General features: G+C 42.5%; 1 protein-coding gene across 6 annotated transcripts in view; it reads left to right on the top strand.

Annotated features, from left to right (window-relative positions):
* Positions 1 to 2,221: 2,221 nt before the first annotated feature.
* Positions 2,222 to 11,874, top strand: part of SPTSSB (serine palmitoyltransferase small subunit B) — a 32,464-nt gene continuing 22,811 nt past the window's right edge. For 4 of the 6 annotated variants that reach the window (XM_053599731.1, XM_053599730.1, XM_053599728.1 and 1 more), the window contains exons 1-2: positions 2,222 to 2,701; positions 3,776 to 3,943. In XM_053599731.1, coding sequence (XP_053455706.1) covers positions 2,524 to 2,701; positions 3,776 to 3,943 — 346 coding nt within the window. In that variant the 5' untranslated portion in view covers positions 2,222 to 2,523. Of the gene's footprint in view, positions 2,740 to 3,339; positions 3,944 to 11,874 lie in introns of those variants that run through there. The other 2 variants (XM_053599732.1, XM_053599733.1) reach the window with 2 other exon arrangements.

The raw sequence follows: 11,874 nt of genomic DNA, 5'->3' as shown, positions 1-11,874 counted from the left end.
GCCATTTGCCACCTCACGAAAGAGAGGCTGTGTTACTTTTATGTATAGGGGGACCTTCCCAAACCATCCCAAGGGGACTCAATGATGATGCTTGGATTTCTCTGATTGCTTAAGAATCATGGGGCAGGTGGGTGAGTCACTTGGCAGGAACAGAAGGAGGAAAAAAATCTGCTCACATAATAGGAGAAATGAGAATGGACCGTAGAGACGTTTCTGAAAGGCAGAATGGGGAAGGGTGTACTGGGGCGGCTACACAATAAGCACTTTGTAAACAGCATTTCACTTAATCTTCCAAAGAACCCTATGAAGTCAATATTATTTTCATTTCATAATTGAGAAAAATAACGTTAGGGATAATAGGTCATTTGTCTCAGGCTATAGAGCTGGTTAGTAGAAAGAGCTGAGACTTGAGCCCAGAGGTGTTTTGCTTCAAAGTCCATATTCTTCCTACTTTGCCGCCATGGTCAGGTTTGGAAGCCCGAGGAAGACTCACATACGATGCTTGAAAATTGATCTTCTGGGAGTAAGATCATCCTCAACAGGTGCTGAGCAGACTGGGTGCCTGAGTGCGGATCATTTTAAGGGAATTTACATTTTCAGCCCCTTTCTCTTTCTTGGTATTCTGGACTTCCAGAAACTTTTCTGGGCCATACACAGATTCCTTTCCCTACAGTGTCTATCTCCAACATCCCAGATTACCTGAGGGAATATGCTCTCTAGTGATTACTGCTTTTAGTTTTCTGCTCCCGTAGTAAGTGTTCTTTAGTTATGCAAAGCTGCTTTCTGATACTGATGGTGAAAGGCCTAACCAAAATGTCCAGTTGACACACTATGATTGCTTCATACTCTTATACTATTCTAAACCATTTTACCCGGCTCTTGGAATCTTACCCTCTTCTGCATAAGCTGTGGTGTTAACCAATTGTCATTTTACAAGTTCTGGTAATAAGCACGGAAGGAAAATCCTCTTCATGCAGCAAAAAACATCAACGGAGGTTTTGCTGTTTTTTTTTTTTAAATCCTCCTTCTCGGGGGTGGTCCACTGTCTTTCTTTCCTAAGGTTTTTTTGTGTGTGTCTTCTCTGTTTCTTACTCTTTTCATGATTTGTTTCTTGATCTTTCCAGAGAATAGTTTTTTCTTTCATTGATCGAGTGTCTTGGTTTTGGTTTACTTCTCTATTAATGTCTGCTGTTATCTTTATTAGTTAATATAAATCTTTGGCATTTTTTCCTAAGTCTCTTGGTTTGTATGTCATTGTGTGATAAATACATTTCATGTACCCTGTTGGGGGTTGTTTGGTTTTTCTCCTAATTTTGTTATGTGTGATACTGTTTGGTTTTGGTTTTGGTTACTAAGAAGTTTGCAGTGTTCTCCTTTGTGCCTCTTTTTAATGCAGATTTAAAGCATCTTCAAATTTCCAATTTACTTCCATCAGGGGAGATTTTTGTTGTTAATTTTATCGTTACTGTATTTGGATGGGTGATATGCTCTGTATGATTTCTGCCTTTTCAACTGTGTTGACCTATATTTTGTGACCCAGTTAAGTTTTGAGAATATCCTGTGTTTGTATGAAAAACGTAGAACATTTAGTCCCGTCTGGGGGTGCACAGAATGCACGCAGATGTGCCTGTGCGGTTACATCACATACACGTTACTTCAGATCACTGGTAATGGTCTGAGTACCCCCACCAGCCCTATCGGCTTCTCCCAGCCTCCGCTTGGAATAGTTGCAAGCTCTCATAGCCCTTTCGCAGATGAAGTTTACTAAGTGTAGCGTATAAGGGTTTGAACACAATAATTAAGAAAATGCCATGAAGGCTATGTTAACCAGTTCGGTGTAAATATTTCAGACTGTATATGGAACCAGCACATTGTACCTCATGATTGCATTATTGTACACAGCTATGATTTAATAAAAAATAAATAAACTTTGGGAAGAATCTTCGTTTCTGTATTTCTACAAACGCTCAATGGGAGGGAGGGGGTTGTGACGATTTAGAAGCAAAGCTGAATAATGGATAATAAGACCTAAGAAGTAGTTTGGCGACCAGGCCAAGTCATTTCCTGGGGTTCTATTCCCTCATCTAAAACTCGAGGTGGTCATATCTGCTCTGCAAACACTGCAAGGTGTGTCCCAAGAAGTCGGGAGATAATGCGACCAACATAAAGTGATAAATTAAAAAAATATATTTTAGCAGTGGCTACTAATATGTAGACACATTCGTAGGAGGAAAAGATAACGAAGTGAAACGGCTAACACAGGCGCCAAGCAGGGCTCGGATTCTATTGGTTTCCTTTCCTGTCCCTTAGGGGACACCCTCTCTCCTGCCTGGAGACACCACCGCCCAATAACGTCAGTCTTCCTCCCCGGAGCCGCAGCCGGGAACCTGCCTGCCGAGCGGGCGCGGCGGGAGAGCGGGGACCTGCCGGCGGCTCAAACTCGTGCTCCTGCGCGGGCGCCCCGGGCGGAGCGTGCTCGCTGCCCGCGGCTGCAGCCGGGGCTGCCTGGCAAGCGCTGCCCCGATGCTCCCTAACCGAGAAGCTCTCTCCCCGAGCTCCCCGGTGCCCAGGGCGAAAGAGTCCTGGCCATGGCGCGAGCGAGCTGGGTCTTCAAGGTCCTCTGCGCGCTCAGCAGGCAGCCGCGGCGTCACATCTCAGTTCTGCCCTCGGCAGAGAAGAGAGCGCCGGGTTGCGGATGCAGGTTTGCTGAGAAGATGCTCTACCGCTCCCGCGCCTCCGGTGAGGGCCACCGAGCGCAGGCCTGGCCGCCCCGGGCCCGGAGCCCGCGCCGCGCGTCTCTGCGCCACCCGCCTCCCCGCGTCGTACCTCCCCAGTGCACCCTCCCGCCTCGGTCCAGGCCCAGGTTAATTCCCTGCCCCTGCCCCTGAGCACACCCACGTTCTCCAGCCACGACCCTTCCATCCGTCTCCCCGGAGTCCAGCTTTCCCAGGAGTAACCTCCCAGCCCCTAGGGCAAGGTGGCAGGATGGAGGGAGCGGGGCGAGGAGGGAGATTGTGCACGTTTCAAAGGCATCAAAATCAGCTGCCAAAGCTAAAAGGGTTTGCTTTCTTCGGTTTCTGACAAACAATGCAGTGGGATGCTGCCCGTGCCGCCGGGCCCCGGGCTCACTTTGTTCCTGGTGCAGAGTTCCGGACGCAGCCCTGCTCCGCTCACCCCGGCTCCTTCGCCCCCAAGCTGAAGTCCGCAGCCCGGTGGATGCTGCGCGCAGCCTCGCCTGGGAGGCTCAACGCCGGCTTAGGCTAAAGCTCCGCAACTCGCACCTCTGCTCCTCAGTTTATAGGGCTGCCCCGCCACCACCACCAAAAGACAAGCCCCTTCCGTAGTGCGGGGATCCCGGCCCGAGCGCGGGGGAGGGCGCCTCCCCATCCCCTCCTCCCCATCCCCGCCTCGGCTCGGGGTTTACTGCAGCAGCCGGAGGTGACAGCGACGCCTGAGCCGCCTCTGTTGCTCTGGGAGCCCAGGCGTCCCCCGCAGCCCGAAAGCGCCCCTGCTGAGAGTCTGGTCCCCGGGGAAGTGCGGAGGAGCTTCAGGAAACCAAATTGTAAAATGGGGGGGCCTGCGAGCTGCATCGCTCCCTGCACTAGCCCAGCCGCCCAGGACTAAGAGCGGCCGCGTACGAGAACTTGGGACCGTAGAGCCTGGGGGAGGGGAGTGGTGCAGCCCGCGTCCTGGTCTGGAATGAGTAGCTGGGAGCGTGCGGTTGCACACAAGTTTGCGTAGGAGTGTTTTCCTTTTGTCAATAATTAATCACCAGGATCGGTCTGCCAGAACTGGAGTTTTAGCAATAGTCCAGAGGGCGGAGCCGAACACCCTACTCCGGGCGGCCCGGCGGTGCCCCGCGCAGAGGGAAGCTGGCGGCCGCCGGGGAGGAGCCGCAGCGCCAGGGCTCACCTAAGCCACCAGGAGAGACGCCGACCAGGAGGTAAGCATCTTCCAGACCGTGCACTTGCTGCAAAGCAGCTTTAGTTGTTTAGAATTCCCATCTTTACCCGGGGGGGGGGGGGTGGTGGAATGCATACTGATTTCTAAATCATTCAAAAATGGATTATAATTTCAATTTGTGATTACATTTACTTTTTACTATGTTGGAAACTAAGATGTTTCCCCCATCAGAAGCCAGACTTTACCATTGAAACTTTCCAAGCCAAAAGAAGATAAACTTACTTGACTAGTTATTTTCAATAGTAAACCTTTGGGTAGTTCAGTATTAACCGTTCAGTGAAGTGCCACAGATGGGGGCTTGGTTTCCTTCTTAAATGTTCATCTTTATCTAGTGGCATCATGCTTTTGCCCATAAGCTAGTTTAGGCAAGGGTACACACACGAATCAATTTAAAAAAAAAAAAAGGAGAATTTCTACAAAGAAATACATTTTGACATTTTCTCCTGATTATTAAGCAGTGTGCATTTTCTCAAAGATGCTCAAGTAATCATTTATAAGTAAACAAACTTCTACACCTGAAGAGAAATGTATAGTTAACTTTGCCATGGGGGTGGAGAAGGTGGGGAGCCGACAGAGAGCTGTGTTTTAGATACCAAGTGAGATTTTACATGTGTTTAAGCTAAAGTGACAGTCAACTGGTTGTCAATTCATGCACAAGCCCAGATCATGATCAAATAAAGAATTTTAAGATGGCTCAGAGCCTGTAGCTGCCTGAGTAGGGTGCTGGCCACATACGCTGAGGCTGGCGGATCAAGCCCCACCTGGGCCTGCTAAACAATGATGTAGCAGGTGCTTGTAGTCCCAGCTACTCGGGAGGCTGAGGCAAGAGAATGGCTTAAGCTCAAGAGTTTGAGGTTGCTGTGAGCTGTGATGCCACACACTCTACTGAGGGCAACATAGTGAGACTTTGTCTCAAAAAAAAAAAAAAATTCAGAATTTTAAATTAAGTCTTAGACTGCGTGGTACAATAGTTATCTTGAATTAAACAAAAATAAGAAATACATGATGGTTTTTGCTAGTGAACCTTTAAAATGTAGGCATAAACCGGTTAATATTCTAAGACCTTAATTTCCGCATCTGAATTATTCCTATGCTTTAAGAACAGCCATCATTTTAATGTCTGTTTCAATGGCTATGATGGCTTTATAGATAACTAGACCAAAAACAACAAACTCTAGCAGGAAATATATGGTCACTTTCATTATTCAGGTATTTCTATACAACTCTTTAATGAAAATTAAGAATGTTTTGTCAAACCAAATGCATGGACGTTCTAGGGAATCTGGATATGAAGTTGAAAGCAACCAATCCTCCATCCTTATTGGTTTGCTTAATTTGTTGTTTGTAAATTTGCAATAACTTTTATAAAAATTGTCCTTCATAATTTGACCGCCAATTTTATATCCACTATGTCGGTATAAACTATTTCACCACCACATGTACAAGAAACAAAATGTTCATCAAAAATTGTCCAAATGGGGCTCAATTTCCAGAATGGCGATATGGAGAGAGCTTTGTGGACCCACTTGTTACTAAACAACAGTAGCTGGTAAAAATTACAAATAAACAATCATTTAAAGCCCCTGGAAATTGTCCTGAGGAAATTCAACAAATGAAGAAATATTCATTCAAAACATTCTTCTATATTGCAGTAAGAACTGTAAGAATTTATGATATCAAAGCCAAAACCCATTTCCCTACAGCTGGGTGCGGTAGTGTTTCACTCTGGCTGGTCAGTTCTCCACCTTGGGTAGAAGCCACCGAGAACGTAAAGCTCCCTCTCAACCTAGACCCCAGTCTAGAGTCGTATAGAAACCCTGGGACAAGTAGGCCATGGGCATTTCTCATCCCCCCTCCCCAGCTTTATTTATGTTGCAGAGGCTCTATTTCAGGCCAAAGCAACTGAGAGTTATGAAACTCTTTTTCTCCAACCTCTCCACCAAGCTTAAGGCAAAAGATGAACTCAACAACAAACACTCAAAGAATCCACTTTAAAGGGGGCAAAGATAGATATTTTTCCAAAGAGGATGCACAAATGCCAATTCCCACATGAAAAGTAGGTTAGTTGCATTAAGGAAATGAATCCAAACTATACCTTAATAGTATACCACTTCATACCCACTAAAATGTCTGTGACTATGAAAACAGATAATGGTGAGTATTAGAATACACTCATGGAAATTGGAACCATCATATATTGCTAGTGGGAATGTAAAATGGAAGAAATCCTCAACATGGAGTTGCTAAATAGCCAAGCAATTTCACTTGTAGGCATATATTCAAGAGAATTGGAAAGTGAACTTGAACACGAATGTTCACACCACACTATTACTCCTAATAGGCAAAAAGTAGAAACAACCCAAGTGCCCACTGAGCGATGAAGGGGCAAATAAAATGTGGTAGGGAATGGAACGATTAAGTATCACTCAGTAATAAAAACAGATGTAGGGATGTGTGCTATAATATAGATGGACATTGAAAAGACTGTGCTTAGCAAAAGAAGACCACATGGTCTCTGAGTCCACTCACATAACATGTCCACAGTAGGCAAATTTTGTATAGATTAGTTGTCACCTAGGGCTTGAGTAAAAGGTGAAGTTGCAGAGAATGGGGAATGACTGCTAATGGGCACACGGTGTATCTGGGGGGATGATGCAAATGGTCTAAAATTGACAATGATAATGTTTGCAAACATATGAATACATTAAAAACCACTCAATTCTGTACTTCAAGCAGGTGAATTGTATGGAATTTTATCTCAATAAAGCTGTTTTTAGCAAAAGTATTCAAAGTACTAAAAGAACAAATGGGTTGAAAACTAGGCCAATAGTTTTTTGTTTTTTTGTTTTTTTGGCCAGGGCTGGGTTTGAACCACCACCTCCGATCTATGGGGCTGGCGCCCTACTCCTTTGAGCCGCAAGCACCACCCAAGGCCAATAGTTTTTATGAGGCTTTTTTCTCAAGGGCCACACTGAAATACATGAAATAATTCAGAGTGGCACAAGGAACTCACAGCTAGCCCAGTGACTCACGTATGTTTACATACCTGCCCAAGTTTTGTTTTTCCATTTAGAAATAATTTAAATGTCATCAGTATAGTCCTTCAGTAAATTTTCTTGCAATACTGTATCTTCTGGGCTCCGTCCACTCAGCACATTACCAGGACTTGTGAGGCCTTGTTTCTCCTGCTTCTGCGTCAGTCTAGTCTTCTACAAGTTCCTCAGGCCAGTGGCTACACTTGTTGTGGCCCACACTGGGTGAGAGAGGGAGGTGCCTGAATCTCAGCCAAAAGTATCTCTGTCTTCTGCTCAGACGAGCCCCATTTAGCCAACACCAGATTGGCCCTAAAAGCCAGAATCTTGCTTTTAGGGAAAGGAACAGCCAGAACAGACACTGGGGTCCTCCCTGAACACTGCTGTGTCCTTATTGAAAGGCACCTGCTGTGTTCATGACAACCTCAAAGGCAGAGACACTCCCAAAAAATGAATGTGTTCCTCTGTTCATCTTTTGTTTGGAGTCCCCGTGAGCTACCTGATCTTGTACTAAGAACCATAAAACTGAATAATAACCCTTTGTCCAGAAATGGAAATATAAACTCAGAAGTCTTGGAGTTTCGTGGGTGTGGCAAGCAGCGTTTGACCTTGCTGCCACACAGTTCTGAGTACACCAAGCCAAACCATCCCCAAGGGGCTCAAGGCTGCCTGCATCAGGAAACCTCAAGGATTTTCATTCTCACCAGCGCAAGCTTATCCTTTGTCCTTCCATAGATATATTTTTGAAGCCTGCACCATGATGACTGAAGTGGGTCTCCTATGTGTTTTGACCATCAAAGCTTTTGTAAAGTTCCTCCAGTCATAGGTACATTTTGTACAATTAGAAGATTTCTGTAAAATAATTTTTAAAATTCAACCATTTATCTCTATGTTCAGTACATGTAAGAAAAACCTGATCTTCATTACTATTTTTTAATGTTGCTTTCTTTGGGATTAATAATTTATTTATTCAACAGATATTTATTGTACAGCTACACCATGCTGGGATACTTCTGACACATCCAGGCCCTGAATGAATAATAAACAAAACGGACAAAAATTCCAGGGATGTAAATGTTAATAATAATAATAAGTGAAGTCTGTAGTATATGAGAAGAAAGTGAGAAGAAAATAAAACAGAAAAAAGAATTTTAAATTGTGGGATCAGGGTAAGAAGTAAGATCAGATAATGAAAATATCACATACCAACCTGGTTACTGTGACTCTGAGACAGGCCACAAAGGTTATTTCAAGCTCCAAGTTAACTTCACTCCTGGGGCTTTGGTCTCCTCTTCCCAGTGGCTCTAACCACCAGCATTATTATACTGCCTGGATTTGCTGTCCTTTCATTAGGGAAGAAGTTATATTGGCACCCGCACATCCCAAGCAGGCATGAGAAAGACTGAACCCAACACGTGCTCTACAGAATTACAACCTAAATAAAACATGGCTCCGTAACAACAGAAATTATCAGGGAGGGAAATCGCTAGCTGAGGCTTTCTGTTTACTTTTGGCCTTTTCCTCTAGCTTTGCCCTGGATTCTTGTAGCTTCCAGGGGATCGTGGGGTAAATAATTGAGAACTGGTTCCCCCAAGTTAACATGTTTTAAAGAATGAAAGGTGGGGGAGAAGTCAAGGGAAGGAAAATCTCTAAGGCAGACAGGTAAGAGGAGAAGAAATCGCTCCCAACTCCAGAGAGTGAGCAGAACATCAAATCCCCCCTGGAAAGGAGGAGGAAAAAAGCAACGAGAGAGTTTCTTAGACTGTCAGATGGTCCCAGAATCTCCGCTCAGGGACCGAGGTTTAAAAGAGACCCAGGAGGAGGCCTTTTCCTAGTAAAATATAAAGGATAGAGGCAGCTTTCTTGGACTAGAGCTTTTAGATTATGACTGAAAAGGGAACATGGATTTGATTTTGTAAATCAAAAGGGAACATTTATTTCAAGCTTAGAGAAGTGTTAAAAACTGTTCAGAGTAAAGATAGAAATAATCAAAAGACCCTTCCTGTTCTAACGCTTTGGAATTCTCATTCATTTACTCAACTCATTTTAATAGTGAGCAACTATGTGTCAGGCCGTGGGGGAAGAAAACAAAAGGGGACCTTACTTCAAAGACCCTACTTTCTAGAAGTTACATTCTATGCCTTTTGCTACAAAGTTGCAGAGCAGGAATAGGACAAGTTTCTGACCTGCCACCCTGACACCACCTCCTGTCTGTCCCTCAGTACTCAGTTATTCTTCCCTGTCACAGGACCACACCGTGTCTGGGTGATTGCTCAATTGTCCCTCCTCCTCTCCAGAAAGTTGCCTGAGACCTGTCACCATGTCCATCTCACCGGCTCTTTATATCCCTCCTACAAGCTTGCTAAATACTTGATTGAGCGGCTTAGCTGGCTGGAAGGATGGATAAATGGATGATTTAAGTGATGATTGGAACTCTTTGCATGGAGAGGCGGCCTAAGAGAGTGATTAAGAGTGAGTGTTCTGTATTCACCATGAGACGTTGGTCCAGTTTTTAAATTTTCCAGGGTCCCAGCTTCCTCATTCATAAAACTGGTATAGAAAGAGTGCTGGTGCAGCTAGGTGAATGCATAAGGTGATGCATATCAAGTAATTAGCAAAGTTCTAAAACAAACCACTCAGGAGGTATCTGCTATGATTTCATCAGTGGAGAGTGGCAGCTTCTGGGTGACGATTTGCTATTCAGTATCGCATTCCTGCTCTTTCAGCTTCATTATGTGGTTAAAGAATATCAATTAGTAACTCCAAGCTATAGTCATCACTTTGAGTTCAAGACTTGTGAAAATATTAAAAAGAGAATTTTGGAATAAATATAAGTAGCCCCTTCAACAAGAAAATTAAAAGAACTAGAAAAAGAAAGAAAGAAAAAAGTACAAGACGACATGTCCAAAGCAACGTTTCTGGGAGAAAAATACCTTTATTTTTCACACCTACATCCCCTATTAGTTAGCCAAACTACCAGTTCACATTTATATTCTGGAACATACTTGATGTATCTCGTAGAATGCCACATCCAGTAACCATCAGGATTTACTGATGTAGCAAAACAACAACAACAGCAAGCTTATTTGAGTCTTATCTCAGTGTAAGCTGTTATATTATCCTTTTGCCTCCTTTGGATATCCTATCTTTTCTCTGTAAGCTTTTAATAAAAATTTTGGCAGTGAGAAGAAAACCCTGTGACCAACCTACGGAGCCCAGTAACTTTCACGCTTCCCTGTACTTCTATCAGAGAGAATAGACATTTTCTCCTCCCCAGCTAAGGGGTCTTTGTAGGAAATTTAAAGTATCACTCCAATTTTTTTTAATTACCCAGACTGGAGCCTCTGATGGCCATGCAATTTCTGAATTGTCAACCTGATGGCAAGCAAGTTAATATTCAGACTGGTGTCTGATGGACACACCCAGGCCCACTGTTCTGATCAGCTTTCTAGACAGAACCTTCCTTTCATCTCAAGGATTTTCCATCAGTATTCAGTAGGACCTGACTGCTATAATTCTGTTTGGAGAAAGAAATGAAAAAAAAAAAAAAAAAAAAAAAGATTTTTGAGTTGAATAGACTTAAGCCTGACAGAGTATCTTCATGAATAGATAAATATATTTCCTGCCTGCCTTAGCTGATAATCAGAAGCCAAATGAATAACTCAGGTACTTGATGCTGAGATAGTAAGAGCAGTGAATTAGAGAGTTCATAGATTTTTTTCTACATTCCCTCTATATATCCCTGCCATCTTCCCATAGAGGGATGAGGGCAGGGGTTTTGTCATGTGCTTAAAACAGTGCTAAGCTCCTAGTAGTGACCCAATAAATGTTTATGACATGAATTGAATAAATCACAAGATAACTTAAAATCTGTGCTAAGGCAATCATTAGAAAGATGATTAAAAGACTGTATAACAACATAGATAAAAAATTTTGTGTACTATTAAATAAAAAAAGTTAGGATACAGAATTAAATATATATTATTATTACAACTCAGTGAAAATCCAAAATGCTAACAGTATGTGTGTATGGGGTGGGGGTTAAATGTTAAAATTGTGGGCATTTATATTTTTCATAATATTTTATAATTTGTTTTTGTGATATTTCAGAGGAACATTTTATTTCTATAATAGCAGGAATGGTTGTCACAGTGGTTAAAACTATTAACAAAGAAAGAAATCATTTCTTTATGCTTAAAAACCAACGTCTAACAATATTTCTTTCAAAGTGTCAACAAAGTCTTCTGATTTAGCTGCTAGTTTTATTTCCTCTACCTTCACTAATATTGAATTTATTATACAAAAATCAGCATTTGCCACTCAAATATCCAAGAAGATCTCATTAACTTATTACCATGCTATTTCTAGAAACAAATTTCTAAGTATTTTTACTATTGAGGGAAAAGTACTGTAATGTGGAACTATATCTCCTTGGTGATTTTAAAAGTTAAAGAAATGTTCTTCCTACAAATTTTGCTCTTTTCTAAAAGCTTTTGAGTCAAACATATTACTTACCAATGTAATGAAAACAAAATTTAGAAATAAATAAAAAGCCTTCTGATCTAGTACTTACCAAGTGTAAACTCTAAGGAACACAACTATCTAAAAATAGTAACATAAATGAATTTAATGCTACTTTTAAATTTAAAATATACATAGCATATACACATTATGTATAGTGGTGCATATATGCATATATGTGTTTTTAACTAATGCCAAGAGGTATACACTTATGAATATTATTATTAGTATCATACGGTGCAAAGCTGCAAGAGAAAAATTCAACAACTTCCTATAAATATGGCCCAAGCTCTACATTTATAATCAAACATAATATCACTACGAGTCACTAATTTAGGAGCTGTGGGAAGTGCTTACT

Source organism: Nycticebus coucang, chromosome 8, assembly GCF_027406575.1.
Source record: "Nycticebus coucang isolate mNycCou1 chromosome 8, mNycCou1.pri, whole genome shotgun sequence".
NCBI classification, from domain to species: Eukaryota; Metazoa; Chordata; class Mammalia; order Primates; family Lorisidae; genus Nycticebus; species Nycticebus coucang.
Note: the sequence above shows the minus strand (reverse complement) of the source record. Positions and strands in the feature narration are given on the sequence as shown.